General features: G+C 43.6%; 1 protein-coding gene across 1 annotated transcript in view; it reads right to left on the reverse strand.

Annotated features, from left to right (window-relative positions):
• Positions 1–16780, reverse strand: part of LOC311130911 ((E3-independent) E2 ubiquitin-conjugating enzyme UBE2O-like) — a 41024-nt gene extending 24244 nt beyond the window's left edge. The window contains exons 1-3 of the mRNA XM_084163723.1: positions 16364–16780; positions 3252–3311; positions 2754–2864 (exon numbers count right to left, since the gene is read on the reverse strand). Of these exons, the coding sequence (XP_084019849.1) occupies positions 2754–2864; positions 3252–3311; positions 16364–16765 (573 nt within the window). The 5' untranslated portion in view covers positions 16766–16780. The remainder of the gene's footprint in view (positions 1–2753; positions 2865–3251; positions 3312–16363) is intronic.
• Between the last annotated feature and the right edge of the window lie 1679 nt (positions 16781–18459).

Genomic DNA, 18459 nt, shown 5'->3' on the forward strand with positions numbered 1-18459 from the left:
CTCAAATTTCCACTGGTCGAATGTCCATTGCTTGTGTTTCTTGGCCCAAGCAAGTCTCTTCTTATTATTGGTGTCCTTTAGTAGTGGTTTCTTTGCAGCAATTCGACCATGAAGGCCTGATTCACGCAGTCTCCTCTAAACAGTTGATGTTGAGATGTGTCTGTTACTTGAACTCTGTGAAGCATTTATTTGGGCTGCAATTTCTGAGGCTGGTAACTCGAATGAACTTATCCTCTGCAGCAGAGGTAACTCTGGGTCTTCCTTTCCTGTGGCTGTCCTCATGAGAGCCAGTTTCATCATAGCGCTTGATGGTTTTTGCGACTGCACTTGAAGAAACTTTCAAAATTATTGACATTTTCCGTATTGACTGACCTTCATGTCTTACAGTAATGATGGACGGTCATTTCTCTTTGCTTATTTGAGCTGTTCTTGCCATAATATGGACTTGCACTTTTCCCAAATAGGGCTATCTTCTATATACCACCCTTACCTTGTCACAACACAACTGATTGGCTCAAACACATTAAGGAAACAAATTCCACAAATTAACTTTTAACAAGGCACACCTGTTAATTGAAATGTGTGCAAAGCTGTCACCAAGGCAAAGGGTGGCTATTTGAAGAATCTCAAATATAAAATATATTTGGATTTGATTAACACACATGATTCCATGTGTTATTTCATAGTTTTGATGTCTTCACTATTATTCTACGATGTAGTCAAAACAAAGAAAAACCCTTGAATGAGTAGGTGTCCAAACTTTTGACTGGTACTGTATGTATGTACAGTGAGGGAAAAAAGTATTTGATCCCCTGCTGATTTTGTACGTTTGCCCACTGACAAAGAAATGATCAGTCTATTATTTTAATGGTAGGATTACTTGAACAGTGAGAGACAGAATAACAACAACAAAAATCCAGAAAAATGCATGTCAAAAATGTTATGAATTGATTTGCATTTTAATGAGGGAAATAAGTATTTGACCCCTCTGCAAAACATGACTTAGTACTTGGTGGCAAAACCCTTGTTGGCAATCACAGAGGTCAGACGTTTCTTGTAGTTGGCCACCAGGTTTGCACACATCTCAGGAGGGATTTTGTCCTACTCCTCTAGGCAGATCTTCTCCAAGTCATTAAGGTTTCGAAGGCTGATGTTTGGCAACTCGAACCTTCAGCTCCCTCCACATATTTTCTATGGGATTAAGGTCTGGAGACTGGCTAGGCCACTCCAGGACCTTAATGTGCTTCTTCTTGAGCCACTCCTTTGTTGCCTTGGCTGTGTGTTTTGGGTCATTGTCATGCTGGAATACCCATCCACGACCCATTTTCAATGCCCTGGCTGAGGAAAGGAGGTTCTCACTCAAGATTTGACGGTACATGGCCCTGTCCATCGTCCCTTTGATGCGGTGAAGTTGTCCTGTCCCCTTAGCTGAAAAACACCCCCAAAGCATAATGTTTCCACCTCCATGTTTGACGGTTGGGATGGTGTTCTTGGGGTCATAGGCAGCATTCCTCCTCCTCCAAACACGGCGAGTTGAGTTGATGCCAAAGAGCTCGATTTTGGTCTCATCTGACCACAACGCTTTCACCCAGTTCTCCTCTGAATCATTCAGATGTTCATTGTCAAACTTCAGACGGCCCTGTATATGTGCTTTCTTGAGCAGGGGGACCTTGCAGGCGCTGCAGGATTTCAGTCCTTCACGGTGTAGTGTGTTACCAATTGTTTTCTTGGTGACTATAGTCCCAGCTGCCTTGAGATCATTGACAAGATCCTCCCGTGTAGTTCTGGGCTGATTCCTCACCGTTCTCATGATCATTGCAACTCCACGAGGTGAGATCTTGCATGGAGCCCCAGGCCGAGGGAGATTGACAGTTATTTTGTGTTTCTTCCATTTGCGAATAATCGCACCAACTGTTGTCACCTTCTCACCAAGGTGCTTGGCGATGGTCTTGTAGCCCATTCCAGCCTTGTGTAGGTCTACAATCTTGTCCCTGACATCCTTGGAGAGCTCTTTGGTCTTGGCCATGGTGGAGAGTTTGGAATCTGATTGATTGATTGCTTCTGTGGACAGGTGTCTTTTATACAGGTAACAAACTGAGATTAGGAGCTTTAAGAGTGTGCTCCTAATCTCAGCTCGTTACCTGTATAAAAGACACCTGGGAGCCAGAAATCTTTCTGATTGAGAGGGGGTCAAATACTTATTTCCCTCATTAAAATGCAAATCAATTTATAACATTTTTGACATGCGTTTTTCTGGATTTTTTTGTTGTTATTCTGTCTCTCACTGTTCAAATAAACCTACCATTAAAATTATAGACTGATCATTTCTTTGTCAGTGGGCAAACATACAAAATCAGCAGGGGATCAAATACTTTTTTCCCTCACTGTATGTCTGTATGTATGTATGTATGTATGTATGTATGTATGTATGTATGTATGTATGTATGTATGTATGTATGTATGTATGTATGTATGTATGCATCTCTATCTTTACCAAAGAATAAGGAGTCAATTATGGACGACCTTCAAGGCATAGGCTACTATGGGAGATACTCGAGAAGGACAAGACAATTGAATAGCCTAATTAAATGAGTATATGTAAGCAAATGGTTAATTAAAATATAAATCATAACAAAAATAATAAATTACAAATTAATTTGATAAAATCACATGTGGTAATGCTTCCATCTTGTAACTCCTCTCTGGACATAGGGTGGTCAAGTGAATACCATGGTATCTCTGGTTTTTCTTACCCAGATGTGATGTAGGTCTTTACTGTTGACTGGGTACAGGACACAGTTGGTCCCCACTAGCTTTACAGCACACTCTATGTCGATGTTGGTCACGATGCCACATTGGTTGTCCTGGAAACCACAACCAAGACAAGGGTTACCATATCACCATCACCCTGACACTATCTAAAAACAATGCACCAATTTGTGTCGGTGCATTTTAATTTAAGTTTTCTATCACTAGTCAACTCAACTCAAGAAATACCACCAAGGGACAGGTGTTGAAAATTCTCATTAGCTATACATACGCTAAAATGTTTACTCAATATGTCAATGTGCTTGCATCAGTCCCCATCATAACAAAAAGGGCATGAAAGCGCATTCTGATAAAGGCATGTTAGCACATTCTACATCAAACACTGCAGCTTGTACAGTCATCCTGTGTTGGTACGACAGTCATGTAGGGTGTCATCAGCTAACACAGTGTAGTGATACGACAGGAGAGGGAGCTCCGCTTACGTTAGAATTCATCCGCCGCACAATGTCTCGGATAACGATGGATCGATCTATAAGTTTCAGCTGCAAGAGAGGGTGGAGAAAAGAGAGAGGGGGTGAGATGAGAACATCATACAATGCATAGACAAGACCGACAACTGAAGTGGTCTAATTTCAGTGGTCATTTAGCATCTTGGTGGCAGCTGGGATGCCATCGGGTCCCGGTTTCCAACCCAATCATCTCATCTGAACCCAGTCTTATGACTGCTGCCTGATACCAATAGTGATAACGCAACAGTGAGGTAAGGCTGTGCTAAATACTAGTCAACCTTTTCCAAACCACAATAATGTACGTACGCACCTCTGATCACACAACACTATATAGTACAAGGTATGAAAGTCTCGACTTTGACCGCAACTTCCCCCTGCCTGGTCTCTCTCATCCAAATGACACAAGGTCGTACAGAGATGATGCGGTCTATAGACAGTGCACTGAGTTTATTCAGGGATCTCTGGGGAAGCGGGGATAAGAGTATCCGAGTAGAAGATCAACATTTGGATGTCAGAGGGTTCAGTTCAGTCTCACTCTCGGCACACACACAGAGCTGGGAAAACACTGTTGGAATTATGTCCTTGTTAGTATACAAAACGTCACAGAGAATAGAATACTAAAATAAAATGCCAAAATTCCACCACTGCAGCAGGAGAGTGGCAGTTCAAGAGAGGCACTACTAATTACAAATTATCATCTATATACCCTGGCAGCCCTAGGTACAGCAATAGCCTAATAATAGATTGGTGGGTGGATAGATAAATAGATTAAAGGATGATAGATGAATGAAGGAATTGGTATACAGGGAAATTACTAAATGAAAGCAGAATTTACTGGGTGGAAGTAATCAATGAGTGAAAGGAGGATAAATAGGGTTGGGACTGATTGGGTAAGGCTGTAACTGTATGTCTAGATGAGATACAGCTTTTGTCAAATTTGACATCAAAAGTTGCTAACCCTAACCCTTTTCCTAACCGTAACCTAATTCTCCTAACTTGCTACTATAATTATCCTAACCTGCTGCGTAAGTTCTAAACGTGCAACGAAAAGTCAATTGACAAAAGCTGTATCCTTTCTAGACAAAACCCAATAACTGAGGGGTGGGAGGGGAGCACAGATGCCTTATCAGGGGCTGACTGGGAAAGCCTGTGCCTCCGAGTGCCGTTCTCCTGTGAACACAATCATCCACCATGTTGATGCAGTAGACAAACATGACTGGGAAATGGGAATTACACACAGGAGAATTAGCTGAGCCCATGCAATACCAGACCCACTAAAGAGTCAAATCAGCTCGTTGCTGTCTATTCCATTTTCCAAGTGATGACACGTACTGTTCTCAAATGTGTGGAGACAGACAGATCACTCTTCAAAGGCAAGAGTCATTCAGTAAGCCAGGCATAGGCTAGTGGTGGGGTGGCAACATGCTCCATAATACTAATCAGTGTAATTTGGCTAGCGCTAGTAGTGGCAAGCTGCTCCTCTGGCTGGAGTTGGAATGGTTGGCAGCTGCCAGCCGGATGCCATCACCTACAATATACTTATGGAGGAGAGAGGAGGGAGGCAGGACGAGAGATGATTAGGAGAAAGAAGAGAGGAGAGAAAATTAGGAGGGAGGAAGTGTGGTTATGAAGTGGAAGGGAAGGGTGCGAGTGTGTGTTTGCCAAAATTGGACATTATGGAGATATAAACGCTATTACTTTTGTAATCCTGTATCTCTTGTACACACCAATCTGATTGGGGAGAGGAGGTGGGCAAGATGGGATCGATGCTCCCGTGTAAACTCTTTACACATAACGCCGTCTTAACCGTCACACCACTCCCAGTGTAGAGGGTGGACACACTCATGCATGCACACTTACGCAAACACAGACAGGCCTACACTGAAGCACGCACACACACAGTCCCATGTGTGTGTTTAGTGATTCTAATTCTGCCATGGAGAAGAGGGGTCAGGCAGCCTCCGGATGCACCAATGTTCTCACCGCATTGGAACCATGAGGCTAAAATCAATACATACTCAACCAAATATGATGGAAGCAACCATGTGAAGTACTAAGATATGACATTACAATAGAATACAATAGGGCATGCCACACCTTCCAGGAAGCATATTCTACCATGACTATTTTATAGCTATCAAAACAATCCAATTTAGCTTAGTTATCATTCATTATTCATGGGATGCTTGTAACACAGTCGCAGTTCCATCCCCAGAAATAGTCCGAGGGAGAGGAGGACAGGATGAGAGGGAGAGAGCAGAGGAAGGGTATACAGGCTCTGAGCTCATCTCATTTAGAACTGCTGGTGATCGAGAGCTCCGAAAAAGAACAGCATGAATATCTTCCCTCTCTTCCTTTTCTAGTCTTGTATTTTTTTCTCCCCAGGCCCACCAAAGGAAGCTAGGCCTATTTCCTAGAGATGTCACCACTGACTGTCTCATCTGTTGCCTGTCTGTTCACTGCTCAATGAGCTGATCTGTGCCTCGCCGCATCCTGCACAAATCACTGCTCCTCCTGTAGGTATGGAACACACAGTATGCAATCCAGTTATGCATACAAATGGAACACGTCACAGTTGCTCACGTGCATACATAAAACTCTCACATTACATTGCATTGCATATGTTTTGCACACAGGCTATGTAAAACTATTAACACAATGAGAACATACACACTTTCTCCCCTTGTCTGAACAATGATCCTAAAGCTAGAAATATCCAGAGGAAAAACGCTGAAAACATCCTTAGTGTGTGTCGTATGTTGGAGGATTGCCTGTCGACGCGATAGCGGTGTTCAGGAATTCAGTGGAAACACCTGTCAGTATTGGAAAGAAACCCCGGTATTGGAGTCTTTTGTTCAGGCACCAGTAACTGTCTAATAACAATGGCTGTTAGTCAGCAGCACAGCGTCAAGCGGCAACCTGGAAACCAGCAGGCTGTTCTGTAAAAGGTGCTGTTAAAGAGGGGGAGGTATCTCTCATACACACTAGTGCCAACACAATAGCAAACACACACACAGGCTACTAGAACACGCAAACAAAAAGGGACATCTCTCTGAAAGGGCGAGCTAAGCTGTCAGGCTAAAGGCTAACAAAGCAGATCAAACTGTACAACTGTTCCTTTGTCTCATCTTAAGGATGGAGAGTTATTGTCTGGTGATAGAACAGCATTTCCTAAACTAGGGGTTGAGAACATGGGGTGGCGAGAGAAACGCAGATTTTATATATATATATTCGCCGCTTGGTTCATAGAACCACGGTTACATGAGTAACCTCCTATATCCACTAAATGTGGTCATGACAGAGTTTTGTTATCATCTTCCTACAAATGCCTGATGATCTTCTGAGCTTTTCAATCCCTTTGATGCATTTCAGTTATTTCAAACCCTACTTCCTTCAGTTTGAAATACCGTCAGACTGATTTGTAATTGACTGACATAGCCCCAAATAAAAAAAGTAAACATTGGCTGTTGATTACATCACATTTTTTGTTTTTAATAATTACAAATAATATATATATATATATATATATATATATATATATATATATATATATATATATATATATATATATATATATATATATATATATATATATATATATATATATATATATATATATATATATATATATATATATATATATATATATAAAAATACGGGTAACGTGCATGGACTGTCGTTTCTCTTTGCTTATTTGAGCTGTTCTTGCCATAATATGGACTTGGTTTTTTACCAAATAGGGCTATCTTCTATATACACCACCCCTACCTTGCCACAACACAACTGATTGGCTAAAATGCATTAAGAGGGAAATAAATTCCTCAAATTAACTTTTAACAAGGCACACCTGTTAATTCAAATGAATTCCAGGTGACTACCTCATGAAGCTGGTTGAGAGAATGCCAAGAGTGTGCAAAGCTGTCATCAAGGCAAAGGTGGCTATTTTAAGAATCTCAAATATAAAATATGTTTTGATGTCTTCACTATTATTCTACAATGTAAAAAATAGTAAAAATAAAGAAAAACCCTTGAATGAGTAGGTGTGTCCAAACTTTTGACTGGTAGCGTATCTAAATAAGGTATTTCTGTTTATTTTTTATAAACGAGCAAACATTTCTAAAAACCTGTTTTGGCTTCATCATTATGGGGTAGTGTGTGTAGATTGATGAGAAAAAAAAATATTGAATCAATTTTAGAATAAGGCTGTAACATAACAAAATGTGGAAAAAGGGAAAGGGTCTGAATACTTCCTGAATGCACTGTATGTGTGCTCTGCATTCTCTACACACACAATGGCTATGTCATAGCACATTTTTAAAGATAAATATTGATATATTACTAGCTCAAACACTGAATATGCAAAAATTTGAAATTATTTAGTGGGTGATGGTAATTTCAGATTAAAAGTGTGGGGTGGTAGATACCCAGTTTCCCTCATGGCACAACTCAGGTGCCTACATACACATAATTCACACAGAGACAGAGACAGTGACAGAGACGGGGAGAGACAGGTCCGCTCAGACAGCTCCAGCTCAGACAGCTCCATCAGCAGCACATTTGAATTTAGAATGGAAAATGGATGTGATTCATGCAGCAAATGTTAGTGCATCGAATCGTATTAAACGAATCGCACCGAATCATTTCAAAATAAAACGTATCGTTCCTGTATCATATCGGAGCCCATGTACCTAGATACATATCAAATGTTCTTGAAAGCGAAAGATGCACATCCCTAGAACAACAGTATTGGTTTTGTCTTCCTGGGCTCATTAACACGAGTCACTCTCTCCAGGTGGGGTGCAGGAGGAAGGATGGAGGAAAAGGAGCGCGAGAGAGGAGAGACTGCAGCCTTGGGCCACGCCTGTTCTCCATTCACATACAGCATGGTCATACCTAAGATGATAAAGATTAAAATATTTATCATACTAGATTCACTCTCCCTCTGTGTCTCTCACACACACCAGGGCCATGTACGACACATACACACAAAAAGATTCTACACACACACACACACACACACACACACACAAACACCCCTACATTTCCCTCCTCCATCTCCTTTAGACTAGCCATGTCTGACAGAGCTGGAGGTCCATTGATCCAGACAGTGGGACCACACAGCTTCATTAGAGGGGCTGTGTAGTAATGTTCTAGGCCTTTACTCCCGTTCTCCTGGGGGAGAGGAGAACCAGGTGCCGTTAATAGAACTAACAGTCTGGTATAAAACCACTATATACTTCTGAAACAACTGATGGGAGCTGAGGATGGGTCAGCAGCGACAGGGCGAGAGAATTACTGATTGAGAGAGTGAAAATAGTGGCAGGGCAGGAGGACAGAGGGACACAGTCAGACAGATAAGGGGAGACAGACAGAGAGATGAGGGGTGGAGAGAGAGGGAAGTTCAGAGCAAAGCAGAGGGAGGGGGAAAAAACAACAGAGAGAAAGAGAACCAGACTCAGAACACGCCTGTCTCCCCCACTGTGAGGGGTCAATACTGCAGAGGGAGAGAGGCTGCAGCCAGCCGGCCTTTCTTCTCAAGTCCCCAGTGGACACATCCACCACACACAGAGAGGCAGAGAGAGCGAGCAAGAGACAGCGAGCGAGGCAGAGAGAGAGAGGCCGAGAGAGAGAGAGAGAGAGAGAGAGAGAGAGAGAGAGGCCGAGAGAAAGAGCGAGCAAGGCCGAGAGAGAGTGAGCATCAGATACATAATCTAAGGAGGGGTGTGGTTGACAACAACCCTTCCACATTACATCACTGCTCTGCATTCTCCAGCACAGTACTCCACAGGGACAGGGAGGAGGGGACGAGAGCGATAGGAGGAGGGAGGACGGGAGACAAGGGGCAAGGTTTACAGCTTACCGTTTCACATCTTTGTAGTGAGTTACCGAGGCTATTCTCTCAAGCCCTTGGCTATAGGGAAGGATGGATCCAAGATGACTTAGCTGCTTCTCTCCTTCTCTACTCTCACCTCTCCTCCACCTGCTGTAACACCTCTTCACCTTCCAGACCTCCTTTGACACTTTCTCTCCCTCTGCTGATGATCCCTTGTTCTGGCTGCTTGTGAACGTTTGACACGTGTGTGTGTGAAGAGCTGGACCCTAAGGCCTTTGGCTGACCAGCAGTGTGTGTTGGTCTCCACTGTCTAAGCTAAGGCCCTGGCACCTGCTCAACATTACTCAAGCTCATGCACTCCCCTCGAACACTGAGGCTACTTGGCAGTGGCAGTGTGTCCCAGATTACTTCATTAATAGTCAACCACAGGACCAGCAGTTTAGTCTATTCTCTGAGCACTGCAGGACTAGAACCAGGTTGCTAAGAAGCAAAGAGGCTAGTAATGAAAAAGTTACATAGTAGCAAAGACCCTCAGTTTGCTAATGTGGCTAATGACTGTGATGCTAATGCTAATTGCATCGAAACAAACGTCATGACGACATGTCAATTAACATGTGAGGAGAATGGCGCTGCATCAAGGTGGTGTCAGCAATTTAGTCTTAACTGTAAGTCAATTAGGATCATCCGAAGCCTAAATACAGATACCCTAATTTGTGATAGCTTAAGCCTCCTCAGTAGGGAATGGCTAACCGCTAATGGCAATTATTCAAACACCATGCTAATGAGTTGGCTAGATAATTCATAACCTAATAATGACAAGATGGTTGCTGTCTCAATGAGATTGGAGAAGGCTATCTAGCTACTGTTATCAGCACATGTGGAGTGACTCTGCATGTTAACTGCAGTCAACTCGCTGGACTGGAGGCGTTTACTACAAGGCATCAACTGTATACGCCAGAGTTTCCCAAACCCGGTCCGGTCCAGCCCCCTTTTCACGTTTTGGTTTTTGATCTAGCACTACACAGCTGATTCAAATAATCAAAGCTTGATGAGTTGGTTATATGAATCAGCTGTGTAGTGCTGGGGCAAAAGCCTAAACATGCACCCGGGGGGGGGACAGGATCGAGTTTGGGAAACTCTGGTCTAGGCCAGCGAAGTGATCCCAGAGCTCTTGCTAAGAGGGATAGGGCAGGCCAGGATGAAGGATGGGATTCACCGTGCAGTCAGGGCAGCGAGTGGAGCACCCTCCCCAACCTCCCATTCATCACTAGCAGACAGGCCGGCCCAATAACAAAGCGGCAACTGAGACCTGGGGGGGATGACGGGGCAAAAAAGGTGACTAATAGGACCAAGGCTTATGTATGACATCATGTTCTCCAGAGGGGACAGAGCGGGAGAGACGAGGTCAGAAATACAAAGCATGAACCTTCATCTAATTGTTGCTGTGCTGCTGCTTACGAGCCTCTGAAAAGCCTACCTCTTAAGCCTTTTCAGATGGTCGTGTGGTGACACCGAATGTATATCAAACCATTATTTACATTCCAGTGCCCAACACAGGCAGTTATGACTGAATGCTCGCTCATTACCCTGGATAAACCAGAGAGTCAGCCCTTTGCAAACAAATAAAGACCAATACTGGTCAATGCTGATACTCAGCGTTTTAGCCTAGCATAGATTAGCCTTAGCAATACCTTTAAAACTGCACCCTGAAAGTACCGCACTACCTTCAGAGCAACAACAGGGGACCAAATACTCCCAAGTCCGTATGTAAAAAGGATATAGGCCTATTCAGCAAACTAAGGGGATAGGCCTATAACTGCAACTGCATGCAACAAGAAATGACTAAAAATAGACACGGTAAAATTAAAAATAAAATACAAAGAGGAAAAAAGAACCGGAGGGACAGAAGGGGGGGCCCTTATCACTTAAGGACAAAAAGCTCTTCATTAGCATAGCAGCCATCTGCCCAGATCTAACCCTTCTATTCCTCTGTTTCCCTCCACTCCCTGTATCTCTCCATCATGCCCCCTCTCATTACCCCTCTATCATCCTGTTGTTCTCTTTCCATCTACCTTTACCCTCCTCTTTCTCCCCTTACTGTCTCCATCTCTCTCCTCCGCTCTCTCTTCATCCCCCTCTCTCTCTGCGGTAGAGACGGCAGCAGTCGGCCCTGGCCCCGGCTGCACCCACCGTCATTACCAGTATCAAGCCACACTCCACTCCTCCTCCACCCCCAGGGCCAACGCCGTCCCCCAGGGAGGAGCCCCTGGCGGGGGCGTCACGGTCACCTCAGCCCCCCCTCTGTCTGACAGCTCAGTCTCCGAGCCCAGCATTGAATAAGGGATAAGAGGATGGGAGGGAACCGATCGCCCCACCGCAGTACCACGCCCCGCGTTCCACTGTCAGCTACCTGCTGCAGTGATAGCCTTGGATAGCCCATCATAGGACGATTGGGAGTGCTAGACAGTGTACTGCAGCAACAGGGCTGAGTCAACTAGTGTTCTAGCAATGCCGCTGTGTGTCCACTGTCGCTGTACTGAATTGTAGGCAGCCACAGGCTTCCACAGCATGGACCCTGTCAAAGACCTTCATTGGCTCCTTAGCCTCATTGAGAAACAATGTCCTTAGTAGTCAAGAGACGCACTATTTTCAGTCCTAGCGTCCTTGCTAGGCTGGCGATGTAATGGTTGCTATTCATGGGGCAGCTCCAGTTAGTAGTTACTCCATTTAACCGAGCGCAATATTAACGTATTTTCACACGTCAGTCTTGATGAAGACAGCAAGGCTGAAACATGGGGTTCTTTGTGCATTTTATAATATGACTGTAGGCCACCTTCGTGAGAGTGCAAAGCCCCTTCCTATCCAATCAGGTTTAAAAGGGGTAGCTACACATTCTATTCAACTGAGCCTCATTAAAACCATTTCGCTCATAAGTCTTGAAGAAGGCAAGGTTCAAACATTGGGTAGTAGTCCACCTCTGAGAGAACTAGCAAAGCAAAACAAAGCACCTTCCTTTCCAATCAAGTTGGATGGAGAGATCACTATAGCTCAAACAAAGACGTCACAGAGATAGAGGCGGTGGTCCTTGCCCTAGATTATATGATTACTCACACCCATTATCATCTCTTAGAAAAGACAGCGACTGAGGCTCAATGCAATGTGCCAAGCCTTACACATATCCCCCATATCTTTCACTGTGTCAGAGGCAGAAGCATGTTCTTGACCTGCTTCGATAATGGGGTTCTGGGGTGTGATTGAAACAGCGCCACTCCGGTGGAAGATCTGAGACCAATCATACGATACTCTCCCTTTGGAGTTGTAATTAAGATTTCATAGACGCAGCGTAGCTTATTACAGTGCAGATGAAATATAGAGTCAGTCTGCCATTGTTGAGGCGGCAGCGTCCCTCTAAATACGTTTCCACAGGGGAACGCGGATAAAGAGTAATATGGTTCCATCTGAAGAAAAATAACTACCGAGGTGACAGTGGGGAAACGCAAGCGGTGCGCCCCACGGACGCTTCTTTTTCTATTACACTTTCTCCGAGTACGTTTGGGAGGAACTGAATATGAGAGGGAATTAGTTTAACTTTACCTCACAGACACATGTCACATTGAGACAAGAAGTCACAAGACTGAGCCTTAGGCCTACTTACTTGTTTGTTGAGAGTATTTGTTGTTCGCCGTCTCTGTTTTTATGTAAATATCTGCCATATGAATAAACTCACCATTGGTAAACACCTTTGGGGAATAATAACTGCAGTAGCAGTGGAGGGGGGGGGACAAAGAGGCTGGTGGATCAGGTATTCAGGTAGCCTCGTCGAGAACCAGGCTTCCCTAATAGGAAAGCCTGGTGAAGTCAATGGCAGAAAGTAGCTACAAAGGGCTGGAAACCAGTGACGCCTCGCAACACGTCAACCCAATCCCTTGCTTGGGCGGTGCTCAAAACGTGCCCACTAAATTGGTTTGTGCCATAGGAGCAACAGTGCATGACGATGGTCGGGAAATAGCTGATTAAAACCCCATCAAAATATGTTGATGTATGCCGTGTTTGTGGTGACTTTCAATCAATCGGAGACCGTCGGCCACACTTGATACACTCAACTTTTACCATAGCCTGTAGGTACACACGTCATAACGAACGCCTTTGTTTTTTGTAGTGCTCAAGCAGAAGAGTTGTATAGCCTTCAATGACTCGATTTTGTGTATAGAGCACACTTCTGGCAAAACAGAATTCAGTTTTTCCTCTAGGTTTTCTTAAATTTTCTGCAATGTTACAAAATAGCATACGCAACAACTCTGCAAAATGTGTCCTATCCGGTCAGAAAACAGTGACTAACATAACGCAGCACCCCTTCCACTAGCACGTGGGGCGAGGTTCTTGAAATGTAACATCCACTAAAAATGTTGCAGACCATTCTAGCCAATTTTTCAGACCTCCAAAAGGTTGGTGTGACAACAACGTGATTTGGATGCATGGCTATGCAAAACTAGGGTTTGAGGTAATGATTTATCGTACACATTGATGTATCCCCCTATCCCAGTGTCCCTGGAAGAGTGTGAAAATGGGTATAAAGCAGAGGAAGGTGAGAAAGAAAAGCAGTCAATCTAAGGACAGACTTTCTTGGAAATATTATATTTTTGCATACTGCAGGAAGTAGCCTGGTCATGAATTACAGATGTGGATCTTTGAGTTGCTCAAGAGAATATGTGACTGAAGAAACACCATCTGAGCAGCAAGTGGACAGAGGACGCACACTGACAGTAGATGGGTAAAAACAAATTGGTCACATATCGGGATATTATTTGACGATATATCATATTGTTTTGACAATATAGCAATATTATTTTTGCACTAGTTCAGTGTACCTGCACTAAAACTCCAGTCATTTTCCTTCATAGCTTGTTCTCCATTTCCTTTTTAAATAGGGGGCCAATTTGTTTTCAGCACTTTAAATTTCCATGACTGATCAAAACTAGTTCTCACAGCGCTCTTGTCCCTCTGCAGTAGACATATAGTGAGCAATATGCTTGGAACAACGAATCGTAATAAAATCTGAGTATCAAATTGCAATACATTCAGAACCGTGAGAATCGCAATCCATATAGTATGGGCACCTAAGTAACGTGATAATATCGTATCGTCCCTGGCAATTCCCAGCCCTAACGGACAGACAAACAGATGCACACACACATGGAGGAAGAATAAACACACAGATCAGGCTGGACAAACACACAAACTAATAAGGATGACACACACACAGGGAGGGCAATGTTTAAGGCCTAAAACATGACTGGCATTTAGTCACACAGAGCCGAGTCACCCTTGTGTGTGTGTGTGTAAACATCCCTGACCCATTGTTATCCCCACAGACACATGACTCAACCTTTGTCCTGACCTCCAGACCCTGACTCCATGGCTAGAACTTTACACATTTACCCCAGAGGACAAAGCAGCACAGCCTGCCTGCACTGTTCACCGTGAGCATCTTCTAGGCCCAGCCCATCCCAGCTCCTCTCCCTCAGTGTGCCCCTTTTCCATAAGGCCCTGGAGTGAGCTCCCTGTTACTGCAGTCCTGAATCCCATTATGTCAACACGACAATAGCTCTCTATTTGGTTTGTAATGATACTGCCTTTGTCACTTAACTCTACAATGCTTTTGTGCATGGGCTTTGAGCGCTTGGATACTCTGCTTTGGGAAATCTTTCTTTTGAATGAATATTGTGAATCGATTGGACCCAAGGCCTATTTACCTTGATATTTTTGTGATGGCATAGGTTCATGCATAAGACACAGTGTACATTTTGTGGGCCATAGTTTTATGGCTACCTGATTTGATAATGACTATACTAGGCCATAGTCTCAACCTGCTTCCGACTAGGTTAGGTAGCTAATGCAAAACTAATTCATAGGCAAATAACATTTATACCTTTGTATCGATGTATTATTGTTAATAAAAAATAAAACGTATGCAGGTTGTTATCCACTTTAAAACTGCCTTTGGCCAATGCAAACAAACATTACAGTATCAGTATTTTTGATTAAACTGTTACTGACTCCTCCTGCAGTGGAGGGATGGCCTTGGATAGCTCGCTATAGCATAGAATCAAATATGTTTTATAACTAACCCAAGTAAGACCACAGCCTTTTAGTTTCCAATGGGAGCAAATTAACCATAGTGGGCAGAACAAGCTAGGAGGTGGGCAGAGCCAAGCACGAGCTAGCGAGATCCCTATTGACGCTTTCTAGCATGTATTTGCATATTTCTGTTAGGGAAGGCCTACTCTGAAATGCGCGTGTGCAATAACTCAATTCGCCCTTGCACTCCTGAACAACCCACTCTGATCGTAACAGATTCTAGTTTTGGTAACAGAAAACTGTATTGATATCATCAAATATGTTTAATCGATGAGAGAATTAGCAGAATGTCGGCCAAAATCCATCTAGCTCCATCTCCTCCCACTGGGCTTCCACTAATCCCAATATTTGGTGGTGAGTGGAAACGCCAACCATATGCCTCGGATTTATAGATCCGGTTAAAACATCTGGCTCATTGTTCTATCGGTGATATAATCTTAGCCATCTCATCTCGTTGTGTCATGGCTAGCTTGAGCTGTCAGTGTCAGATACAGATCAGCTACAGACCACCTTACATGATTCAGTTAAAGTCGTTCCTCATTGTTGAGCAAGTGTTCCCTCTCCTACAACAGTTGTCAATCATTGACTCATTTATTTAAAACCTGAGATGCAAACTAGCTAGCTAATTGGACAGCAATGTGCGTTTAATTAGCTATGAAGTTAGCCTAGCCATCCTACCAGTTAGTTAAACTGGTTAGTGTTTAATGTTAGCTCTACACAAATAAATGACTGTGTGCCGATTAAACTAGCAAGTTAGCTAGTCGTTAAACCAGCTTGCAATAATTTAAAAAACTAGCTAGCCAGCTAGTTAGCTAAGCCTGCTAAGTCACACCCAGTTGTACTGCACATTTCAAGAAATGTGTGCAATATGCTGAAGCTAGGTAATGTTAACCGTAACAAACAACTACACAAGCGCGCGGGCAAAACGTTCGCAACACTGGTTATAGCATGCTAAACCGGTGTAACGTTAGTAGTTAATTGAACCAGCTAACGTTAGCTGTCAATAATAACTGGAAAACACACCTTGGAAGTGTTGGAAGCTAGCTAACTAACGTTACCGCCAACGTTGAAAACATATTGTGTGGCTAGTTAGCTAACGTTAACAGACAATTACCTTTGTTTCCCGAATGTCTTGTTTCCCTCCTTCTGGGTACCACTGCACCCGGACAAAACCCCTTCCCAGAGGAGCCAGGCTGTCCACAACACTGCTCTCGGTGTCCGAGTTACAGGGGATACAGCCTCCCCCGCCACCTCCACCACCACCACCGCTTCTACCTCCGCCATCGTCGAGGTCCGAGTCTGAATCAAACTCCTCCTCGCCTTGTATCATTCTGACTAGGCCGAACCGGACCAAGTCACGATACCGACCTGACACCAAATCGTGGGAGAAAAGAAGCCGCTGGGAGCCGCCTGCAGAAGGAGAGAGCGCTATGGATGGAGGCTCCGAACCCGGGCTTACAGCCGGAGAAAGAGCTGCGTCTGTTGCTATTGCGTCCGATGCCACCGGTTCCGCCATCGCTGCTGTTGTCAGGGAATAATGCGAGAAAGGGAGAGGATGGTGAAGAAGAAAAAAGAGAAACCTGTAACCAGGGAAGTGCACGTGTTTACGTCCATACGTAGGGCGCGCGCTGCGTAAATGCGCTCAGAGAAGAGTCGAGGTCCTGTCAGATTGACATAGGCGCTTTTTATTTCAGCGTGGGTTTGACTGTGAGTACATGAGTCTGAGACAGCAGACAGTTATATCACACCGTTATTATAACACATCTTTCTTTATATTCTAGTCACACAGTCAGGTGTTTCTAGCTACATGATGATACAAATGTATGATGTCATGTGCCCAATTTCATTAGGGGGTCCCCCTAGGACACGGCCTATTGTCAATTAAGTTAATTAAATATCACAGCCATTATCATGGTCTTTTAAATATAATGTCATCAACAAGTCTGTAGCCGGAGCTCGAATATGCATTCTAGGCGCGCGCTTCACCCATAAGCATGAATGGACCAATTTTCGCCACTTGGTGTCAGTGTGCGAGTGCTCAAGTTCGCTTATTATTGCAGACATGGTTTTTAACACAGGATTGTGAGATGAAATAACTTATTTTGTGCATACCGTGCCTGACACTGTAGTAGGCTAACGTGACCGGGCATATGAGGACGTTTGTCTTATTTGTTATGCGCAAAAATGCGCGTTTCTACACAATGCCAAAGCATATTAATCTATAAAAATGTATATAATGATAGAAGGATAAGGGATTCCGTCAAATACATAGGCTAACTCTGTTCTATACCTGCATTTATCAGGTTGCCCAACAACAACAAAAATACTAATTTCGTATAGGTCAACAACGTATTAGCAGCAGGGGATAAACTATAAATTAAAACTGAAATAATGATCAACAAACTCTTACCTGCTCCCCCTAATCCTCTTATAGATTTGAAAAAACTATCATGGGGAACAAACTATGACCCACCATCTCGAGACAATTAATTCCCAATGGAAAAGTTTCCCTTAATTTAGACGTTTGGTAAATAGATGAGGGCAACCCGATAGGATTATAATACAATCACCAGCAGGCCTATGCCATGTGATATTGATATCAACATTTAAATAAAATAGGCATTTTAAAAGTACACACATATTCTCCACATATGTTTGAAATTATACACTGAACAAAAATATAAATGCTAAATGTAAAGTGTTGGTCCCATGTTTCATGAGCTGAAATGAAAGATCCCAGACATTTTCCATATGCACAAAAAGCGTATTTCTCTCAAATTTTGTGCACAAACTTGTTTACATCCCTGTTAGTGAGCATTTCTCCTTTGCCAAGATAATTCATCCACCTGACAGGTGTGGCATATCAAGAAGCTGATTAAACACCATGATCATTACACAGGTGCGCCTTGTGCGGGGGACAATAAAAGGCCACACTAAAATGCGCAGTTTTGTCACACAACACAATGCCACAGATGTCTCAAGTTTTGAAGGAGTGTTTAATTTGCATGCTGACTGCAGTAATGTCCACCAGAGCTGTTGCCAGAGAATTGAATGTTAATTTCTCTACCATAAGCCGCCTCCAACGTCATTTTAGAGAATTTGGCAGTATGTCCAACTGGCCTCACGACCGCAGACCACGTGTATAGCGTTGTGTGGGCGAGCAGTTTGCTGATGTCAATGTTGTCAACAGAGTGCCCCATGGTGGCGGTG

The sequence above is a fragment of the Coregonus lavaretus genome, assembly GCF_964263955.1.
Source record: "Coregonus lavaretus genome assembly, chromosome: 6".
In the NCBI taxonomy this organism is placed as follows: domain Eukaryota; kingdom Metazoa; phylum Chordata; class Actinopteri; order Salmoniformes; family Salmonidae; genus Coregonus; species Coregonus lavaretus.